The sequence below is a fragment of the Scyliorhinus canicula genome, chromosome 17 (assembly GCF_902713615.1).
Source record: "Scyliorhinus canicula chromosome 17, sScyCan1.1, whole genome shotgun sequence".
NCBI lineage: Eukaryota > Metazoa > Chordata > Chondrichthyes > Carcharhiniformes > Scyliorhinidae > Scyliorhinus > Scyliorhinus canicula.
The window spans coordinates 83,394,756-83,418,668 of record NC_052162.1 but is presented as its reverse complement, the minus strand read 5'-3'; the positions used below and the strand labels follow the sequence as shown (position 1 = coordinate 83,418,668).

The window sequence follows — 23,913 nt, the reverse complement described above, 5'->3', positions numbered from 1 at the left end:
TCCTAATCAGTCCTTTAATAGTTTTGCTACATTTTTTAATTTAAATAATGGAACCAAAAATTGCTCTAAATGTGGTGCAGACATTCCTTCTGGAACGTTTTTAAGTGGTTGAATGGCCTACTCATGTATTTGTGTAATGACAGGCAATATATGTAGCGGTTGATGATGTAAATGGAGGAGCAGTTAGGATTTGTGAGGTAATTTCTGTATCGAACAAACTCCTGGATCATTCTGCATGTGGTTTAAAACATCTTCTGCCAGTTTAATTGATCAGACATGCAGAGACCTTTCTGCTGCGTGTGAAATGGCAAAAGCAAGCTAAGACAGAAAACCAGAAATAGCTATAACCTTTCGGTTTGCCTCAACACTTTACAGTTACACAAATATTTTCATTTCCTCAACTACGTGCCCTCAAATTGGAGGGAAGTTTCTTATGACTGTAGAGACACATTTAACCCCAAATACACATGAAGAAAGCGTGGAGCGCCAGTAAAAGAGCGAAATGCTCAAAATGCCTCAAATTTCAGATTTTCCGATCAGCAGCCACAATTCTTTTTGCTTTTGGAGTAAAACACTCGGCACGGCTTCAAACATCGCAAAACTGACCTCCTGTCCCTGCTGGGAATGCCACCAGCATTGAATCAGTTCAGAGCTCTTATCAATGGAAGCAGAAAACCTGCAGCCTACACACTGCACTTCAACATATGGCTAAAATCACCGGTCCATTTGTTTCCCTTTAGGAAGGATGACTATTACTTGTTATTCCTATCTGTTTCCAAGCAAAGTGAATGACTCCCTGCTTTACAGGCCTTTGTATGGGAATGTGGGCAGTAATATGTTGTTGAGAAAAGCTTTGGTAATCCTCCTATTATGCATGTGGATAATTGAGCACAATCATTGTCCAGAGGTGTTTTAATGAAAGCTTCAATGCAAACGTTTGTGCTTGTGGGTAAGTGTGGCAGAAAGCGCAGACTGAGCATGTGCTCAGCAGGCAGGGAGTACATAAAACACACAATTGAAGGCAGGTTTAAGAAACCGTTCAAACATGAATAGCGCCTTATTCTAGTCCCGGCATTCGCTGTTGCTGCCGTTTATGGTCGCTTGGAAGGAATGGATCAACAGTTGCTGGAAGTCAAATGATGCGCTAAACATCACTGGCCATAAGGTGCGCCATTATGGTGACGTCTGGAACACCCACTGGTGAACAGCTGCAAGAGAGGCCAGGGGACATGACAAATCCCAAACTGTTTGTCTGAACCTTGTGGAGATTATCGGCTCGTGGTGCTTTCTCTGCTCAAGTGCCGGCTCCTTACGAGGAAGCTGCTTGTCCGTGAAAGCTGCTCTCTGAACTCAGAGGTGACAAAATAGTAGATGAAAGGGTCCAAGCAGGCGTTCGTGCTGGCTAAGCATAATGTTATTGAATGCAGGATATGGATATTCCTCCGTGTGGCGCAGTCCGTAATGGCGTCTAACCATGTCAGCTGGTTCAACAGAAAGACTATGTGGTAGGGAGCGAAGCAAACCAGGAACACAATCGCACACATCAGGACCAGCTTTAAGGCTCTCTTTGCACCTTGATTGTTGGACACTGTTGTATTCTCCTTTAATGACTGCGCAGTCTTCCACGTACAAGTAATAATGATGATGATGGGCCCCACAAAGCCCAGGAGCTCTGCTGCCGTGAGCATAATAATGGAAGATCCCAGATTGACTTTCTTCACAGGAAGAGACGCAAAACAAAGAGTGCTGTTGAATGACTCCGTGTTCCGCATGATGGGGAATGGCAGACACATGAGGATAACGACCAGCCATCCAATAATGCACAGGCCCACGTCGTACCTGCGCCTCCAAGTACTGTATTTGAAGGGGTGGAGAAGGAATACACAACGCTGGATGCTGATGCAGACTAAAAATAAGATGCTGGCGTACATGTTGAGAAACTTAAGGTAGAAACAGAATAAGCACATAAATTTTCCAAACGGCCAGGTACTGGATATGTAATAAAAGATCCTCAGGGGCAAGGACAACATATGGGCCAGGTCAGCGATGGCGAGGTTTGTCATGAATATCACAGCCTTCTTCTCCCTTTTGATGTTTCCAAATAAAACCCACAAGGCCACACTGTTGCCCAACAAGCCAGGAATAACGATTATTCCGTAGACAGCGGCGTACAGGGATGTCTCGTTCTCCCAGTGTTTCGCTGGACACTGACTTGATTCATTAACAGACATCATTCCCTGGCGTTGGGTTTCTGTTCGTTGAGTGGAAGGTCTTACAAACCGCAGGAGCTGCTGAGAGAAAAAAGAGAAAGTCTGTAAAGTACTCAGTTTTTGTTTTCCTTCAGATAAATAACATTTATGCATCACATCTGTAATGCTCCTGCTCAGTACCAGCAATGTGAACAAAAAGTAAATCAATTCGCTGTTGTCGATTCTCAACCAACCATGCCACTTCAAACACCTTAATCATTTTTATGATAAGTCACTCTAGGGCTTGCTTTGTCTTTCTCAGCTTCCTGTTCCTCTTCCCTCTCTGTGGCAAGGCAATGAAAAATGTTTCCTTTCTTGAGACATGGCCAAACCATTGCACCTACATTGACATGGAATAATAGAGTGGTTACATTATAGAAAACGGCCATTCAGACTGTTATGTCCATGTTGGCTCTCTGCAAACACAACTTACCTAGCCCCAGGCCTCTACCCTGTGGCCCTGTAATTTCTTTCTCATCAGGTAAAATCCGATTCTCTTTCCAAAGCCCCAATTTGATCTGCTTGCATGCAATCTAACCACTGACTCACACACCAAAATGTTCAAAATGGCCCATCTTCAGGCAGACGGTGAACACACTCTTTGCTTTCAGCTTTCTGTGTAGTATCCCTCCAGAGTCAGCTTAATTAAGTTAATCTCTAACATCTCCCCGGTTACAATGAAAAGTCCCTGACACGAGGTATTAACGCTTCCTTTCTTCCTCCACATTGGGTATTTCCTGCATTTTCAGTTTGATCTCCAACATCTGCTGACCTTTGATTCTAGTTAGTTAGAAATAGTTGCCTATGTCACTGATGGCACTTCTGCGACACGGCTTGGGACATTTCACCATGTTAAAGGTGCTGCATTAACGCAATCTATTTTTAGAGCAATGCAAAGAGTCACAGCAATGGTGGAAAAGACGGCCTGGAGAAAGAAAACTCAACCTACAAGGATTGAGCTTGGGATTGGAACTGATAGCTCTGCCGAGAGTGGGCAGGGACACATGAGGCCGAATGGCCTCCTTCTGTATTGTAATGAATCTATGACGCTATTAGTCAGGAAGTCAGAGAGAGGTTTGCTCAGGGAGAAAGAAGTAGGATTTTGAAGGTGAGTGAGAGGAGAGGAGCTAGGCGAGAAGATTTAGGAAGAGAACACCAAATGACAGAGGATGAAGGCTGACCGAGGGTGGAGTTAACAGGGGATGGAAGCGATGTCATGGATAAACAACAGCAACATACATTTGCATAATACCTTTAATCCAATAAACATCTCGATGAACTTCACAGCAGCATAATCAAACAAGAGTTGACATCAAGATGGAGATTTTAGGATTGACGACCAAAACAACATCTTAAAGAAAGAGTGTAAGAGAAATGCAGAGAGGTTTAAGGAGAGACGCCAGCGAAAAGGTGAGAGATAGGATAATAGGCAAGAAACATTTTTGAGGGAACACAGTTATAGAGGGGTTGTGATGATAATAGGAGGGATTTCGAAATGGGATCTTGTCAGGGTGGGTTTCTGGGTGGGTTGGGAGTTGTGTAGAGTCGAGAAGCTCGCATAACAATTAAACCTGGAAGTGATGAAGAGGTGAATGGAGGTGCTTGCGACATCGGAATGGAGGAAGGGTCACAGGTAATAATAATAATATGGGGCAGCACGGTGGCCTAGTGGTTAGCACAACCACCTCACGGCGCTGAGGTCCCAGGTTCAATCCCGGCTCTGGGTCACTGTCCATGTGGAGTTTGCACATTCTCCCCGTGTCTGCGTGGGTTTCGCCCCCACAACCCAAAAACAAAATGTGCAGAGTAGGTGGATTGGCCATGATAAATTGCCCCTTAATTGGAAAAAATAATTGGGTAATCTAAATTTATAATAAAAAAATAAATAATAATAATAATATGGTCTGTGACATCGTGAGAATAAGGATGAGTTATGGGACTCAAAGATTAAAGAACAGTGCAGCACAGGAACAGGCCCTCTGGCCCTCCAAGCCTGCACTGATCAAGATGCCTGTCTAAACCAAAACCTTCTGAACTTCCGGATTCCACAGGCGGGATTCTCCGACAGCCCACGCCAAAATCGTGTTTGGTGATTGGCCGGAAAATCAGTTTTTACTCCGGGATCGGACGTGGTACCGTTTTTCGGATGCTCCACCCCCTCAAAAATGGCATAATCGCTGAGTGCGTCACATGCCGTTGGGACGGCCTCAGGACGTCTCCTGAGGCCCTCCTCCAATGCTCAGCCCCCGATGGGCAGACTTCCAAAAGGCTCCAGTCGCGTGTGCTCATGGTTTTCGTGGACCACGCGTGGAGGCTGTGGACTGTGTCCGGCGCCACCACAGTCGGGGGTGGGAGCCATTCTGCTAGCCGGGAGGGGCTTTGGCAGTGGTTGGGGGACTGGTAAGGGATGGCGAGGGGGATTACAAGGGGGAACTATCTGGCAGGCTGGGTCCGCGCGAACCGGCGTCATGTTGCAAACCATGGCCGTCGTAGTGCGCCATTCTCCATCCGTATCTGCAGGTAAAGCCGGGAAGTTTATGTGGGGCAGCCTCTAGCCCCTCACCGGGCACTGGGGTCTTTGCCCTAGAGCAAAGATAGCTCCTCACCTCCTCTGCTTCCCACAGAAGTTCTTCCGCCAGGTTCCCATTTTTCAAAAGGAGTACTAATTGGCGCCAGTGTGACCACTTGCTGGGAGGCCGCTGAATGACGGGAGGCCATTGGATATGGGGTGGCTCTTGTTAATTGTATGGAAATAAGCTTACATGGTGATAATTGGTTTCTCGCAGATCCCGATTTTGGTGACAGGAGTGGGGCGGTTGCATCACAAACTGTTTGGCACCTTGTTTTTAGCCTCTCTCACAATTCACCAGCCTCGTTTTGCTTGAGTAAGAGCGTAACAAGGCCGGAGAATCGTGCTCACAATGTAAGTGGGTGATGTTATTAACCTAGGGGACCAGCAGATTATGAAGATTTGGCAAGTCAGCAAAACTGTGACAGAAGTTCAATGCAGAAAACTGCAAGGGCTTGGAAATAGAAGCAAAGCTGTTGGCATAGTTAATAAACGTCATGAAATTGGATGATGCAGAGGGCGAAAGAGATCTGGGAGTGATAGCAAACCAAGAATAGTCACTACTCAAACAGGGCACTGACCTATACTGTGCAATCAACAGGGTTTAATCTACCTTGCCTGGCCACATCTTGAATACTTTGGCAGTCATAAATGTTTATGTGACATATTAAAGCCTCAAAACATGATGAACCCATCAACCATATCTCTGTGTAAAGCTTCCAACATAGGGGGCAGGATTCTCCCCTACCCAGCGGGACGGGAGGTCCTGTCGTGATGGAGTGGCGTGAACCACTCCGCCGTCGGGCCGCCCCAAAGGTGCGAAAGTCTCCGCACCTATCGGGGCCAAGCCCGAACATTGAGGGGCTAGGCCCGCGCCGGAGTGGTTGGCGCCCCGCCGGCTGGCGGGAACGGCCTTTGGCGCCACGTCAGCCGGGGCCGAAGAGGCTTCGCCGGCCGGCGAAGGTCCGTGCATGCGCCGGAGCGTCAGCGGCTGTGACATCATCCCCGCGCATGCGCAGCGGAGGGGGTCTCCTCCGCCTCCGCCATCGTGAAGACTATGGCTAAGGCGGAAGGAAAAGAGTGCCCCCACGGCACAGGCCCGCCTGCTGATCGGTGGGCCCCGATCGCGGGCCAGGCCACCGTGGGGGACACCCCGCCGGGGCCAGATCTCCCCGTGCCCCGCCCCCCAGGGCTCCGGAGCCCGCCTGCGCCACCTGGTCCCGCCGGTAAGGTAGGTGGTTTGATCCACGCCGGCGGGACTGGCATGACAGCGGCGGGACTTCGGCCCATCGCGGGCCGGAGAATCGCCGGGGGGGGGGGGGGGGGTGGGGGGGAGGTGGGGGGGGGGGGGGGGCGGCTGACAGGCCCGGCGCGATTCCCGCCCCCTCCGAATCTCTGGTGCCGGAGACATCGGGACACGGTGGGGGCGGGATTGACGCCAGCCCCCGGCGATTCTCCGACCCGGCGGGGGGTCGGAGAATCCCGCCCCAGATTAGCAGCAGTGACCATTGTGTTTTTTCTTATCGATTTTGCAAAACAAGTTTCAAAGTGAACATTTCTGCTGAGGAAACAACAGTGAGATTGTCTTATATGATGACACCATTTTAACTGGCATCCCCACATTTCACATTGAGAGAAATATTCCATCTATTCAAGGAAATCCAACTGGTCGACCCTCCAGTCCCGAGGTCAGGAGTGGCATTTATGTTTTATCCATGTTTCAGTCATTTTCAGTGTGCTTGCATGATCTGTAATATATGGGTGTACCTACTGCAGCGGTTCAAGGTGGCATTCACACCTTCTGAAGGGCGACTAGGGATGGGCAATAAATACTGGCCTAATCAGCGACACCTACATCCTATAAATAAATTTTAAAAAATGCATATATAGGGCAGCACGGTGGCACAGTGGTTAGCATTGCTGCCTACGGCGCTGAGGACCCGGGTTCGAATCCCGGCCCTGGGTCACTGTCCGTGTGGAGTTTGCACATTCTCCCCGTGTCTGCGTGGGTTTCGCCCCCACAACCCAAAGATGTGCAGGGTAGGTGAATTGGCCACACTAAATTGGCCCTTAATTGAAAAAAATAATTGGATACACTAAATTTAAAAAAAAAAATACATATATAACCTGGGGTAGAAACAGATATGGGCTATGCCCTTTTTTTGTGCCAGAAACAAGAGTGAAGAATTCAACAGTGGGTTTAAATGGCAGGTATCGGTTCTATGCTAAATTTATGAGCACTTTTTTCAGCGGTCCAATGCTTGTTGAGGACCCCATGTATAAGTTTTTGTCGGCCCCATAACCAACCACTCCTCCCCCACACCCCCCCACCCCGCCTCCATGGCAATGACTCAAACCCCCTCCCAAGTTCATTCTACTCACAGGGAGAGTTTCCTGGGATACTAGAATCCATAGAATCCCTACAGTGCAGAAGGAGGCCATTCAGCCCATTGATTCTGTACTGATCCTCCGGAAGAGCACCCAACCGAGATCCACTCCCCTGCCTTATCCCTGTAACCCCACCTCACCTACATACCTTTGGACATTAAGGGGCAATTTAACATGGTCAATCCACCTAATCTGTACATCTTTGGAATGTGGGAGGAGTCCAGAGTACCTGGAGGAAACCCACCCAGACACGGGGAAAACATGTAAACTCCACACAGTCACCCAAGGCTGGGAATCGGACCTGGTTCCCTGGCGCTGTGAGGCACCGAGTCACCATGCCTCACTCAAAAAGATGTCGATGAGGTCTGAATGAAGCCCAATTCCAGGCCAAACTCGAGCCTCTCTCTTTGGGACCCAGATTAATTTCTATCTGTCTGTGCACTTCCAACAAAGCAGTACAAAGCAGTAGATGGAAATCATTAGCCTCATGTTTGTCAATTAGAATCCTGAGTTTGTAGGCAAACTCACAGATTTGAGAAAAGAGCAATAGTATATGCCATTTCTCCTTTTTCTTTCTGCAGGAAAGCGCCTCTTTTTTAAATATAGAAACACCAAAGTTGAAGTTGTGGTTAGAAGCTTGGCTACTTTTGACGTTGATGGTTTATTTGTGGAAAAGGGTACAAGGGTCTGTCTGCTTTGCCTCCCAATTGGTTGAATGTTAACCAGGACAGAATTTGTGCTGAAGCGGAATTCCAAGTAAAGTAGAAGAACAAAGATGATAAGAATCAAGTGACTGACCACACATGCTGAGTAATTAATCACATGGAACATTCAATCAGAAGAATATAGACAGGGGATCTTGGCCTTGAGATTACACTGCCAGGTTGAGCACAGAACCGCTTCATCTGATCACGCCAGCAAGAAATCGTGGGAACCGCCCAATTATTTTTGTTGACTATGTGTTACAAACACGCCGGAAAACAGTACACCCTGCTTTTCCCACCTAAGTTGACACTTAGTCAACTATTGGGAAAATTCTGCCCTTGTTGTCTGTTTGTCAGTTTCCTGTCTTATCTTTCTAGTTACTCTCTGGTTCTCTTTGGTCCTATTTTCTGTTTCTGCGTTACTCTCAATTCTCTCCATTTCTATGTTTTCTCTGGCCTCTCACGTTGGCTGCATCTCCTGGCCCCACCGACATTGCAGCCCCCGCCGTGGTTTCCTGGCAGCAAGGGGTACATTCAACAGGAAATCCTATTGACAACAACGGACCAGATCCTGCCGCCAGCCAATGGTGGGCCACTTCCATGAAACACGAAATGGATTGTGTGGAAAATCCCGTCCTCTGTCTTATGTCGGCTGATTTTTTTTTGTTGTAAATACTTTTATTGAACATTTACTTTATATACAAATACAAAAACATAACACAAAAATAAGGACAGCCCCCAAACACCCTCCCCCCACGACAACTGACAGTGACTAGCTCTTTAAAATACATAACAAACGGTTGCCATGTTATATAGAAACTCCCAACCAACCCCCTCAGCTTGCATTTAACTTTCTCCAAATACAATAATTCCAGAAGGTCCTCCAGCCACACCTCGGCGCTGGGTTGAGAAGCAGACCTCCACTCCATCAGAAGATTGCGAGGCGAAGGCTAAACCATCTGCCCCCGCTCCCGTTGCAACTCCGGCAGACCTGACACCTCAAATATGGCCTCTCGGGTCCAGCTCCCCGCCTAAGATCGCCGACATGGTGCTGAAGTTCGCCAGCTTAGGATATGTCCAGAACATATGTATGTGATTTGCTGTGCCCCTCCTGGACCACTCACATCTAATTTCTATCTCCTCAAACACCTGATCCTTGCCCACATTAAGTGCGCCCGATGCACCATCTTCAGTTTTATGAGCTCGAGCCTTGCACACAACGAGGTGGCATTCACCCGCAGTAAGACCTCATTCCACATCCCCTCCTCCACTTAACCCCTAGCTCCTCCCATTCTGCCTTAATTCCACCCCCCCCCCCTCCCACACGGCGAGGCTCCGTCCTCCACCAGCAGCCTCCCATACATACCTGAAGTTTTACCCTCCTCCAACACGGCCAGCGACAGTACCTTCTCCACCAATGATGCGGATGGCACAACTGGAAAACTTGAATAAACCTTCCTCTTAAAATTACGAGCTTGCAAGTACCTGATTTCCTCCAACTGCGCAAGCCTGTAATTCTCCACTAACTCCCCCAAACTCGGAAACCGCCATTCCAGAAACAAATCCCCACTACTGCCACCCCATTATCCTCCGATCCCCTAAACCTGGCATCTAACCTAACCGGTTCAAACATGGGCAGGATTCTCCATCGACAGAATCCTCCATTTCGTCGGCAGCGAACTCAAACCTGCGGATTTCCCAATGGCGCGGAGTTGCCCACAATGGGAAACTCCATTGGCCGGCTGCTGGAATGGAGGAACCGCAAACGGAGGGGGCGTGTCGCATCATAAAATGGGTGTAGAAGGATGGAGAATCACTCCCAATGTTGTCCCTGCTCAGTATCATCCTCAACCTTCTCCCTGCTTTATCAGCGCCCACAAACGCTCACACAACTTCGTCTCCATCTTTACCCAAACTGACTCCTGGACCCCCCTCCCTACCCCGCAACCCACCCCCCACTAACCCATCACCTTCTCCGCATCCGCCGCCCGATAGTAATAACGAAGTTTCGGCAGCCCCAACCCGCCTGATTTCAGGTCTCTCTGCAGAACCACTCTTCAGATCTTCCAAAACCTTCCCTGCCCATAGAAACAACAAAATTATGCTTTCCATTCGTTTGGTAGAAACACTGACAGGCATTGACACAGGAACAAGAACTGTGGCAAGATATTCATCTTCACTGATGGCACTCACCCAGCTAACGCCAGTGGGAGACTATTCCACCTTTGTAGGTCTGCCTTCACTCTGCTCGCCAAGATTGTGAAATTTAGCCTCTGAAGCTGTGCCCGATCCGTTGCCACCTGCACCTCTAAGTACCTGAAATGCGAGTTTGTCAGGCTGAATGGCAACACCCCAAATTAGTTCCCTTCCCCAGCAGGGTGAATGTTCACTTTTACCCAATTCAGTTCATACCCAGAAAAAGCTCCAAACTGCTTTAATATCCCCATTATATCCCCCATCAATGGGTCTGTGTCTGACATACAGCAATAGGTTGTCGGCATACAGAGACCTCTATGCTCCTCCCTCCCATTAGCCCCCTCTGAAGTGTTGGCTAGTGTAGACTTGAGAGATGAACAGACACTTCCAACACTGATGAAGGTTCAACTCAATTTTATTAACTACTTCTAACTAACTAACACATGATGACTGTGGGTCTAAATGATGCTAACTTAAACTAGAGACCTAAGCCTTGTCCGAACCAGTTGATTCTCTCAGCACGTGTTGTAAGTCTGTGCTGGGCTGGATGAGTTCTTATTACACACAGAGACAGCACCCAGAATGAGCAGGAACCATGGTGCCCTCTATCTTTATAGTGTGTGTATTCTAACTGGTGATTGGCTGCGGTGTTTGTACATGTTGATTGAGCCCTCTGTGTGTCCATCAGTGTGTGTCTGCACTATGATATACTGGTGTATATTATGACACCCTCCACTTATCCGAGATCCTCAAGACGATGGCCAAAGACTCAATTGCCAACGCTAATAAGAGATGGGACATAGGGTACCCTTGCCTCATTCCCTGGTATAGCACAGTGGGCTAAACAGCTGGCTTGTAATGCAGAACAATGCCAGCAGCACGGGTTCAATTCCCGTACCGGCCCACCCAAACAGACGCCGGAATGTGGCGACTAGGGGCTTTTCACAGTAACTTAATTGAAGCCGACTTGTGAAAATAAGCGATTATTATTATTATATTATTTTGCAATCGAAAGTAGCCCGAGCCTCCATTATACGTTCGAACCTGAGCCTTTGGCTCCTGCTGCAACAACTTAATCCACGATAACAACTTCGACCCTATACCGAAATGCTCCAGTACCGCAAACAGATACTTCCACTCCACCTTATCAAAGGCCTTCTCTGCATCCAGCGCCACAATCACTTCCTGCTGATCCACCTGTGCCTGAGACACCACATTCAACAGGCACCGCACTTTGGAAGACAATCGCCTACCCTATGTCCATGGTCGGAAATTACAATCACAGAATACTTCCTCTTCATTACTCCCGGCAGCATAGCCCTCCCCATTATAAAAATGTTGATCCGCGAGTTGACCTTATGCACCGGTGAGAAGGACAATTTCCTCCTCACCGGATGTAAGAATTGCCATGGGTCTGCTGCCCCCACCCCATCTCTGTCATAAACTCCGGCAATGCCTTCGCCTCCCCCCCCCCCACCTCCTCCCTGCAAAGGGGTAAGCGACTTTGGTCTGGAGCGGTCCTCTTTCGGGTTCAAGACTGTATTCAGGTCCCCCTCAGAATCAACTGGTGTATGTCCATGCCCAGGATCGCACCCTAGTCCTAAGCATACATCATCCCAATTTGGTGCGTAAACACTCACGAAAACCACTCATTTACCCTCCAGCACTCCCATCACCATCACGTACCTCCCCCCCCCCCAACGATCTTCCACCAACTTCTCCATTTGGAACCGGATTCCTTTGTTTATCAGAACTGCTACACCTTGTGACCTACTCTCAAAGCCCGAACGAAACACCTGACTTACCCACCCTTTACGGAGCCTTATCTGGTCCTTCACTCGCAAGTGGGTCTCCCCACTCTACCCATCCCCCAACTATTCACACCATCTAGGCTTACCAAAACCTGCCTGAACAAGTTCGGGAGGCCGCCATCCCTCCCCAACTCCGCTCCCATTCGCATGCTAAACAATGCTTTAGAAAAACATAGTTTGATTAAAGATAGTCAGCATGGCTTTGTGAGGGGCAGGTCATGCCTCACAAGCCTCATTGAAATTTTTGAGGATGTGACGCGACACATTGATGAAGGTCAGGCAGTGGATGTGGTGTGTATGGATTTCAGTGAGGCATTTGACAAGGTTCCCCATAGTAGGCTCATTGAGAAAGTCAGGGGACATGGGATACAGGGAAATTAGGCTGTCCCAGTACAGAATTGGCTGGTCCAAAGAAGACAGCGAGTGGTAGTGGATGGAAAGTATTCCGCCTGGAGGTCGGTGACCAGTTTGTTGAACACAATTCACCCTTTAGAAATCCACGCTAGCTCTTCTAATTGACCCTCATTTTCCCATGCGACTATTAATTCTACCCCAAATGTATGATGGTAAAGACAAATGCAACATATTCATTTAATACCTCAGCCATGCCCCTGCCTCCATGTATAAATTCCCTTTATCGTCCCTAATCAGCACTACTCCTTTTACCACCCTTTTACTATTTATATGCTTATAGAAGACTTTAGGATTTCCCCTTTATGTTGACTGCCAGTTTTTTTTCGCATAATCACTCTTCACTTCTCTACTGTGCTGTTTCACCTCCCCTCTGAAGTTTCCTTATTTCTCTTCGCTCTGAACTAAATTTTAGAACATAGAACATAGAACAGTACAGCACAGAACAGGCCCTTCGGCCCTCGATGTTGTGCCGAGCAATGATCACCCTACTCAAACCCACATATCCACCCCATACCCGTAACCCAACAACCCCCCCCCCCCCCCTCCTTAACCTTACTTTTTAGGACACTACGGACAATTTAGCATGGTCAATCCACCTAACCCGCACATCTTTGGACTGTGGGAGGAAACCGGAGCACCCGGACGAAACCCACGCACACAGGGGGAGGACGTGCAGACTCCACACAGACAGTGACCCAAGCCGGGAACCGAACCTGGGACCCTGGAGCTGTGAAGCATTTATGCTAACCACCATGCTACCGTGCTGCCCAATGTTGTACCTGACATCTGTCAAAAGCACATTTTTCTTCCTTTTCTTAATTCCAATTTCCTTTTTCATCGTGACTGTGCCCAGACTGTTCTGAAGGTAGCCCACTGTTCAGCTAGTTTTCTTACCAATCTTCCATCCCAGTCTAACCGGTCCATAAGTGGGCGGGGGGAGGGCATGAGCGAGGGAGTGGTGTTAGTTGGATTACCCTTCAAAAGAGCTGGCGTAGAGTTGATGAGGGAACAATGACTTCTTTTTTGAATTGTACTATTCTGTGACTCTAATATGGCTGTGTTAGTGTGGGAATGAAGTGGGAGGTATTCTGACCCCATGGGGGTCAAATCTGAGGTTTGTTGTGGAGGTATGGGGGGAGGTGGCGGGTGTTCATTCCCCTTAATCTGGAGGTTATTGCGGGGAAGGGCTCCATTCCATGAGCATCTTAGGACTTGGGAGACTTCCTACCCCGATCCCGGAGGTCACAAATGACCCAACATAATTCAAGTTATTTCTTTCTTTTGCACAAGAAAAGCTCAGAGTGGGTTGGCAGAAGGAAACAACTGGATGATGAAAATGAACCTCAACCGACGCTCTCGCATCTATGCTTTCAGGATTGGTTTATATGGAGCTGCGGTGAAACCTGGAGGAATCCATTTACTCAGAAGCATTTGAAATGAGCCAACCCGAGTACTTTCTGGAGTGTACCAGAGCCACAGTATGCTTGCTGCTGGGCTGCACAAAATCAGGCAGCGAGAGTCGCCTGATACTGTAGTAGATCGATCATCAGACTCTTATATTACCTTCAAGTAATGAAAACCCCAAAACACAACAAGCTGATGACTTGAAAAGACTCTGAACCTGTGACCATAGTGGTTAAGACTAAAGATGAAACAGAGCCGACCACAAACAGGGGCAGCAGCACGCAATGGATAGTTAAGCAGGAACTGGAACCTCCAAAAAACATCAGGAAGCAGTCTAATGTTATAAATAGTTTGCTACATTTCCCGCCTTCCCCCTCGTCACAGCACAACTCTGGACAGTGAAAGTATAATTTGTTCTTTTCTGCCCAATCTGTTCCAGCCACAGTTATTGGCCCAGGTAGTCCCAGGAAAGTGGGGAGGGCAAAAAACATCCCTGGGGAATGTAGTAAAGCTGGGATGCAAAAGTCCTGCTGACCTACACTGCAGGACTTCACTATCATTTTTCTCCTCAATCCCTCTCACAGCAGCTTCCCAAATGGAGAGGCTGGTGTGTGGGAAATCCAGCAGCAGGGGTTGGGATCTTTTAGTGATAGACCCCAGCGATCGAAGGAGGTCAAGGTGGGAGATCAGGGTTAAGAGGTGTGGGGCGGGTGAGGAGCAGGGGTGGGGAAATCGGCTGTAATCTCAGCATAGAGCGACAACAGCACTTTGTGGTGGTGGGCGGGGAGATCTGTGACTGTGGCAGGGGAACATAGAGGCTAGTCACTGGCTGAAGGTTTCCTTGAGGGGCCAAGATGGTTGAACGTCTGTTCTTTTTGGCCCATTTGTGGGAGGGTTAAGGGGTGGGGTTTGCGGGCAGTTGTATGGAATTTAACGCCAAGGTAATTAACTCCAAGTAATATCCACTGGTGTTGTTAACAGTGCAGTTTTGGGCAGAGTGGGAGACTTTCCAGCCTTAGGCATGCAGCTCAATGACAGTCAGGGTGCACACATACTGAAGGTCAGAGAAGAGGGACCAAAAATAAATAATAATCATCATAACCTTTATTAGTGTCACAAGTAGGCTTACATTAACACTGCAATGAAGTTACTGTGAAAATTCCCTACTCGCCACACTCCGGCACCTGTTTGGGTACACAGAAGGAGAATTCAGAATGTCCAATTCACCTAACAGCACATCGATCGGGACTTGTGGGAGCAACAGGGCTAATCACAGCTGCACAGTGCAGGGTCCTAGGTTCGATTCCTGGCTTGGGTCACTGTATGTGCGGAGGTGGCACATTCTCCCCGTGTCTGCGTGCTTTTCCTCCAGCTGCTCTGGTTTCCTCCCGCAGTCCAAAGATATGCAGGTTACCTGGATTGGCCATGCTAAATTGCCCTTTGTGTTCAAAAGGTTGGTGGGGTTACTGGGTTACGGGGATAGGGTGGAGGCGTGGCTTAAGTGGAGTGCTCTTTGCAAGGGATGGTGCAGACTCGATGGGCCGAATGCCCTCCTTCTGCACTGTAAATTCTATGCTTCTATGAAACTGGACAACACGGAGAAAATCCACGCAGACACGGAGAACGTGCAGACTCTTCACAGACAGTGACCCAAGCAGGAATTGAACCTGGGACCCTGGCGCTGTGAAGCAACACTGCTAACCACTGTGCTACCAGAGGATGAAACGAAACCATGGGCGGGATTCTCGAATAATGGGGCTATGTCCACACACCCGTAAAAAAACATGCACATATCACCATGGACTTACCTGAAGCCCAGAGTGATTCTCCACCTGGAGGGGGCTAGCAGGGTTCCGGAGTGCTCCTCGCAGTTCACGTTTCCGATACGGGGCCCTGCAGTTCCAATCGAGGGTCCGCACATGCACATGATGGCGGCCTGTGTCGGCCGTCCTGTGCGACCACGTGGCATGGGCGACCCACACCGTAGACCAGCACCAGGAAGATAGCCCCCCCCCCCCCCCCAGATCGTGCGCTCGCGGATCGGTGGCCCCTGATCGACAGCCTGGCTGTCCTGAAGCCCCTCCCGGTGAATAAACCACCCCCCCACCCCCCCAACCAGGACTGAGTCCGCAGCCACCACTCTGAATGCCCGCCAGGTGGAACCATGAGAGAATCACGCTGGCAGGAACTCGGCTAGCTGCACTTGGAGTATCGCCGCGGGGGCCTCTTCCAATGGCCCCCAACCGGTGCCGCATCAACCGTATGCGCCCGATTGGCAAATCATGGGAGCGGCGAAGGACCCGATCTCGGGTTTGAAAGCCAGTCTCCACCTACGCATCGTGCGGAATTTCGGCGTGGAGGCTCAGAGAATCCTGCCCCATATACATAACCAGATCATAAAAGCAACATATGGTCCCTTAGGTTTCGTACAGCAGGGAAGCATAGGGAAAAGAAAAAGAGTTCTGGAAGAAAATCATACAAAAGCTCCCAGCCTGACACTATGCTTCATGGTGCAGTCAGTACAGACTCAATGTTGTGCATCAATGTGAACATTTCGACTGAAGTTTCCAAGTAAATATTAGCTGAGGACAGCAGCTCTCCACTAATTGAACCAATATTTTGGGTGGAACTAATTTTGTTCTCCTCCTGTGCTGACAGTGTGAAGGTAACTGAATGCGCACAGGTGACACCTGAAGTCTCCCAAATGTCGGTTTTATTTGGATGAAGATTTCTTTATTCGTGCGTGGGGTGTGAGTATCGCCGGCAAGGCCAGAATTTACTACTTTTCCCTAATTCCCTCGAAAACACGTTCGGACACATAAGACCGACCTCCTGGTAGAGAGGGTCCAGCTCCTGCACTTAAACCCCCATTACGCATTTGTTGAACACCCCGATAGCCGACAGGACACCGTTTCCCTCCGGGACCTGGCACCCGCAGGCTCTACTACCACTACCGCCGATGTACCTCCCACACGACACCCCACCCGACTTCCCATTCCCTTCGCCCCTGCACCTATTTGCTTCCCGCGCTCCCTTCCACCCGACACACCAGTTCGCAGGAACGAAGCTCAGGAAGAACCATCCCCGGAGTCCACCACCGGACCCGCACCGAACATCCTTCCACAGCCATCCGAAACGGCTGCAGCACCAGTGCTTCGTCGGTTGTAACGCACGATTCGGGCGCCGGACCGACTGAACTTGTAGACCCATCACCCCCGCCGGACTTGATTTTTTAACAGGGGGTGAATGTGGTGAATGTGTGACCACTATAATTCACACTGTACATTACTGTGTCCCTGTGGGCTCAATCTGTGAGCCGTTGCGCGGCTCTGCCCACAGGGGGAGATGAGGAGCATGTACGGGGCTCCGCCCTTGGCTCCGCCCTTGGCTCCGCCCCCTTCAGGAAGTATAAGTGCTGTGGTCCTGTGAGTCCGCCCTCAGTTCAGCACAGTCGCAGGCAGGCTCAGTTGTAAGCCGATTAAAGCCATAGTTTACTCCAACTCATGTCTCTGAGTGGATTGATGGTCGCATCATAAGTGTGTAAAGGAAGTTAGTTTGCAGATTCTGAGCTGTTAAGTTGTAGCAACTCGCACGTGGAACATATGGGGCTGGGTTCTCCACCCTGTCTGGTTTCTGGTGTGGCGCATCCCGGCTGGCAGCGGGTTCCTCCGTCCTGCCAATGGGGTTTCTCATTGTGGGTACAACCAGGCTGTCAGGAAATCCACGGACGTGAATGCGCTGCCGGCAAAATGGAGGATTCCGCCGACGGAGAACCCAGCCCATGCGGTTTCAGTTCATGTTAGAGTTCAAAACAGACACAACAGAGGGCATTTTACACCTCCAATCTTCCCACAAAATGGATAGGTGTGGGGCAGGTGGGAGGTTAAAGTGTTAAAAATCTGAAACAGGAAGGCAGCCTGTTTCGAACTTGCTGATTTTCAGCCCGAAAGGAGGTGGGGAGAGCAGCGGGTGTCCAACCTACTCTCTGTAGGAGGTGATCAGTCCTTGAAGCCTTACGAACGCTGTGTGCCTCTACTTTAAGTGATTCTGTTATTAACCCATGTTGGCCTCGCTTCATAGAGCTCAGAATATCCAACAAGGTCCGGCTGACCTAACAAGCAAATCCCCTGCCACAACCTTCCACCTCCACACCCACCCCCCCCCCCCCCCCTGCCCAACCCCGGCCCCCTATATCTTCCGAATCCCACCAATTCCAAACCCCTGCCATCTCTCTCTGACTCACTCAGCCTGATTACCGGCTCCACAATGTTCAGGGAGATCCAAATTTCCTGCCACTCCTGGCTCTTCCTGCCACTCTGAAATCCTGGCCCAGTGAATATCAGAACCAACCTCCCAATTATGTCCGCGTGTGGTCCTTCTATCTGGAACTGATTCTCAGACGATGTGAAAGAGGAATTTAGGGGTGATGCACCTGTTCAGTTGCATTTCTGTCTTGTGCTAACTGCATGATCCATGCATGATACCTCCTGCTGATGACTCAGTGATCAGGAACTGTTCGCATGTAATGTAACGTGCTTTAACTTTGCCCCAGATGTTGTGAACACAGCCTTCTGTGGCAAGGTTAGTGGGAGAGACTTGCCTACATTGCTGTAAATCCAAGTATCTCCAAATCTCACAGGCATGGTGTCGGACAGGTTCTCCTTTCACCTCCATGTTGCCACCAATGATTGTCTGACATATCTATCCTTGTGTTACACCAATTGGAAATTGAACAGCCCCTTTGGCCTGAGGTTTATCCTGAGATCTGTTGCCTGAAGCGAAATTCTATCTAGGATGCGGAAGAAGGGGTTTCCCGTATGTCCTGCAGTGTTTTTAAACTTGCTCACTTTTTATATTCTTTTTGGTCACTTTCGCAACCACAGCTAAGCTGATTGACTGGCGGGAGGCCTATTGGGTGGAGGACCCGATAGTCTGTCTACAACCAAGCTAAACAGGGAGCTGGTGTCATAAGGGGGGCAGAGGTGGTCGGTCACCATCTCAGAAGAGGATCCCAATGGAGGGGATTTAGGGGAGGGGGGGTGAGGAAGGGGGTAACAGAGGGTCCTGATGACAGGTGGAACTATCCTAATCACAGACTGCTTTCAATTGCAGTGCAGGTGGTTGTTAACATGAGGAGCACGGGGGGGAGTTCAATCAGCTCCCAATCATAGGGTCTCCCATGATGGCTTAGACCACCCCAGTCATGGGAGAGCAGAGTTTCTAATTGTGGGGTGTTCTGATTGTGATGTGGCTCAGGACGTATTCACGGGGGAAGATGCTGTCCGGGGTCAGGAGCTTCAAAGGTAATCAACCAAGTCTGACAATGGCCAGGGTTTGGGAAGGTGAATGGGCGGGGGTGGGGGGTGTGGGCAGGTGAAGCTGGTCCGATGGTGGTGTGGGGAGCATGCAGATTGATTTAGGGCATGGGGCAGTTGACCGGGGAGAAGCACCCCTGCTCCTTCAGGCACACAAGCAGTGCTGTAAAAGTTGTTTGGACCTTCCCACCTCATTTCACCTGTTGGGTTTTTCCGAGGCTTGGGATTTCCAGTTACCAGCTAAAAATGGAATAGTTAGATGTCCAATCCCACCTCCTCCAAGTGGATTGGTCACCACCCCTTCATCCCATCTCCATTAAAACCGGAAGTTCCATGTTGGCTTGGTACCCTGTTCCAATATTTTGAATTTTAACCGCTGACTTGATCCCAACCCATGTGTTCAGATTTACACCAATGCTATTGGATGAGAAGATTCTTGACAATCAGCCAGCTAGTTACATTTCTGTCCTCTCAGATATTTTTCAGAATTAATATTCAAAAGTGTTCAAAAAATGGAAAGCCAGATCGAAAGCCCCCTAAGGTGGTTCTCCTGGGCTACTCATAGCTGTGCTCTGGAAATTAATATTTTGTTCTTGGAATGTCCTGGACCATCTTGGTGGGATGGCAAATCTGCGGACAAGATAGTAACAGTTTGAAAGCAGGCAAGAGAAAGGAAAGACACGAGAGAAATATTGGAAGGCAGGATGAGAGCGTCAGCCTGCTGTGACTCAATGTGATCGCACAGTTTTAGCACTTTTTTACTAACCACAGTTGCTTTGCTGCCAGATAAACCTCAGTTACGTAATTCATGACTGAAAGTCATGCCCAGGCTTTTTCCAATGTTGGCAGCTACTAACCGGGGGTGGAGAATCAAAATAATTTCACCAATTTGCATCAAGGGCGTGCAGTTCTTAAGAAAGTGCCTTCAATGATTCTTTAATGCATTCCTCAGAAATCTCTTGCATTGAAATCATTTCCTGGAAGATTCGCACTACCTGAAAATAGTGCATGTCAGAGAAAGTGCCTGTCTGTACAGGTCTAATAAAGACTGGGCATGAGGTGTTGGATGCTCAACTGGTGCACTCAGCCCTGTGCAGTTTGCAAGGGGTTTTGTTGTTTTCTATGGGCTGAAAAGTATCAGCTTGAAAGGACTGTAGTACAATGGTAATGCTATTGAATTAGTACTCCAGAGGCCTGGGTACTCAAATCTCACCACGGCAGCAGGGAAATGTGGATTAAATTATGTAAATTTGGAATAAAATGTTAGCCTCAGAATGAAGACTACTCATAAAGACCTATTTGGTTTGTTTGTTTGTTTTGTTTTTTTTTTTCTTTTTTTTTTAAATTTAGATTAGCCAATTATTTTTTCCAATTAAGGGGCAATTTAGCATGGCCAATCCACCTACTCTGCACATTTTTGGGTTGTGGGGGCGAAACCCACGCAGACACGGGGAGAATGTGCAAACTCCACACGGACAGTGACCCAGAGCCGGGATCGAACCTGGGACCTCAGCGCCGTGAGGCGGTTGTGCTAACCACTAGGCCACCGTGCTGCCCTCCTATTTGGTTTGTTAATGCCCGAGAGAGAAAGAAATCAATAGAATCCCTAAAGTGCTGAAGGTGGCCATTTGGCACATTGAGTATGCACCAACCCTCCGAAAGGGCACTCTACCTAGGCCCAGTCCGCTGCCCTATCCCTGTAACCCCGCACATTGATCAAAGCCAATCCACTTAAGCTGTGTATTTTTGGACTGTGGGGGAAAATCGGAGCACCCGGATGAACCCACAAAGACACGGGGACAACATGTAAATTTCACATGGACAGTTATCCCAGGAATTGTACCCGGGTCCTTGGCGCTGTGATACAGCAATGCTAGCCAATGTGCCACCATGCTGTTCTTACTGTGACTCCAGATCCACACCAATGTGGTTGACTCTTAACCATCAAACCCAAAATGACCTAGTAAGCCTCTGAGTTGCATCCAACCACTACGGAAAAGTGGAAAAGGACTAAAACCAGGCGGACATACCAACATCGAACTATGCGTTCGTAAACCACCATTGCATACCCTGCCCAGCCAACTCAGCACAGTCCAACCCCACCGCGGTGGGACCCAATGCAGGACATGCAGCGGTGGCCCAGCCAAAAGTCCATTGACTTTCAACGGTAATGGTCCTGGTGCCAGGCAGGACCAGACAATTCCGTCAATTGATTCCGGTCCCATGAAATCAAATGGAATTAAGTAAAACACGAGCAATTAATCGATTAATGATTTGGATCAATTGGCTGGACAGTTGGTTGGTGATGCAGAGCAAGGCTAACAGCTCGGGTTCAATTCCTGTAACTGCTGAGGTTATTCATGAAGGCCTGCCTTCTCAACCTCGCTCCTCGTCTGAGGTGTGATGATCCTCAGGTTAAATCCCACCAGTCAGCTCTCTCTGTCAAAGTGGAAAGCAGCCTATGGTCATCTGGGACTATGCCACTTTACTTACTTTACTTACACCCTGACCTGAAGCTGCATCACTTGTCCTTCACTGTCATTGGGTCATAATCATAGTATTACCTCCCTCACAATCCAGTAAGTGTATTTACTGTATGGACTGCAGTGGTTCAAGGCAGTAGCTCAGCACCACCTTCTCAAGGACAATTAAGGATGGCAACAAATGTTGACCCAGCCAGTGAAGCCCACAAACCATGAGTGAACAAACGGAAAGTCAGGGTGGATAACAAATAGGGCTCCAGACATGAGTTGCACAATAACAGTGTGTTTGTTTAGACTGCATACGTAAGCCCTGGCTTACACTGCCTGGCACGCCACAAAGAAAATGCATGAATGAGCAAGTTTTAAGATGTTTGTACATCTTTTGATGTTTAATTGGGCCAACAAGCTGCAGGGGATGCAGCTTTAGCTCCTGTTCATATCTGTTCAATGCAAGTCTGCATTCAGTGCTGTGGTTTCATCAACCAGACCTCTGCGTCATCAGCAGCTACCTGGTATAGCAACCGCTTTGCATGCTACGCACATGATTCTTTAGTTTATGACAGTGCGGTGGCATCCGGATACTTGTGCACACTGATGGTAAGGAGATCAAATTCTGGGGGAACTGCCAGTTTCTTCAGCTGCCAAGGCCCCAAGCTTCAGTATTGCTGCCCTAGGCCTCGCTGCTTTTTTACTTCACTTTCCAACTATGAGACGTCCCTTAAAACCTACCACTTAGTCTGTCCAACTAACATTTAACATAACTCCTACGTTTGAAAGCACTCATTTTATTTTAATAATCTTTATTATTGTCACAAATAGGCTTACATTAACACGGCAATGAAGTTACTGTGAAAATCCCCTAGTCGCCACATTCTGGCGCCTATTTGGTACACTGAGGGAGATTTCAGAATGTCCAATTCACGTAACAGCACATCGATCGGGACCTGTGGGAGGACACCGGAGCACCCGAGCAGACTCCCCACAGACAGTAACCCAAGCAGGGAATCGAACCTGGGTACCTGGCGCTGTGGAGCAACAGTGCTAACCACCGTGCTACCGTGCTGCCCATTAAAGCATCTAGGGATCTTTTGCTGTATTAAAGATATTACACAAATGGGCCGGATTTACTTTCCCACCGACAGCGCACCCAGCCCGCTGGTTTTCCAGCAGCGTCGGTGGGCTATAATGGGAAATCTGATTACCAAGCGGCGGGAATGTTGAAATGAAGACCTATTTCCATAGGTCCTTTTGCGAGTTTGGAGGAATTGGGGGAGATTTTTGGGTTCCCACCGGGGGGGAGTTGTCCAGGTATATATGCGGTGCAGGATTTTCCGGAAAAGGTTTTTCCGACTTTTCGGGTGGCACCACCCTCCTCTTTGTTAGAGGTGGTGCTATCGGTCATGGGACTGAAGGGGGCGGGAGCTCATCTCAGCGCTCTATGAGAGGATTTTGGAGGAGGATATGGTGTCACTGGAGGGGGTTAAGGCCAAGTGGGAAGAGGAGCTGGGGATGGCGCTGAAGGAGGGGATGTGGTGTGAGGTGCTGCGGAGGGCGAATGCCTCGACCTCATGTGCAAGGCTGGGGCTGACACAGCTAAAGGTAGTTTATAGAGCTCACCTGACAAAGTCGAGGATGAGCCGGTTGTTTGAAGGCATGGAGGATATTTGTGAGCGGTGAGGGAGGGGCGCGACCAATCACGGACACATGTCTGGTCCTGCCCTAGGCTGGTGAAATTTTGGAGGTCGTTCTTCAGCACTGTGTCAACGGTCCTGCACGTAGATTTGGAGCCCATTCTCCTGGGGGCCATATTTGAGGTGTTGCACTTGTTAGAGCTGCAGGTGGGAGCGGGGGCAGATGTTTTAGCCTTCGCCTCGCTGATGGCTGTCAGGCGGGTCCTCTTGCGGCGGATGTCAGTTCCTCCATCCTGCGCCTTGATCTGGCTGGGGACCGAATTGAGATTTTGTATCTGGAAAACGGAAAATTTGCTTTGAAGGGGGCGAGTGAGTGCTTCCACAAGAGATGGGATTTATTTTCACTACCTTTCAAGGAGATGGCTGTTGAGGAGGAGGGGGAGGGCAAAGTGGAGTATTTGGTTGAGGTTATTGGGGGAGTGGGGTTTGGGGTCTGTGTTGTTTCTTTTCTTTGTAATGTGTGTGTTTAATATGTTAAAATATCAAAATTTGAATTAAAATATTTAAAAAAAACAAGTGGCGGGAAGACAGAAACCCACCGGCAGAAAGGACACGCCACCCAGTAACATGAGGCTAGGGAACTGGAGAATCCCGCCCATGAAAGTTGTTGTTGTCATGCTACTGCTTTGTGTCTGCTGACATTGCCTCAAAAGAATGTGTTTTTTTTACACACAAAATGCCTGGCAATG

The 23,913-nt window shown here is 48.9% G+C and overlaps 1 protein-coding gene across 6 annotated transcripts in view; it reads right to left on the bottom strand.

Annotated features, from left to right (window-relative positions):
* Positions 1 to 236: 236 nt before the first annotated feature.
* The window catches only part of LOC119952326 (probable G-protein coupled receptor 174), a 55,883-nt gene continuing 32,206 nt past the window's right edge, over positions 237 to 23,913 (bottom strand). For 5 of the 6 annotated variants that reach the window (XM_038775982.1, XM_038775986.1, XM_038775983.1 and 2 more), the window contains one exon: positions 237 to 2,291. In XM_038775982.1, coding sequence (XP_038631910.1) covers positions 1,269 to 2,234 — 966 coding nt within the window. In that variant the 5' untranslated portion in view covers positions 2,235 to 2,291 and the 3' untranslated portion in view covers positions 237 to 1,268. The remainder of the gene's footprint in view (positions 2,292 to 23,913) is intronic. The other variant, XM_038775984.1, reaches the window with a different exon arrangement.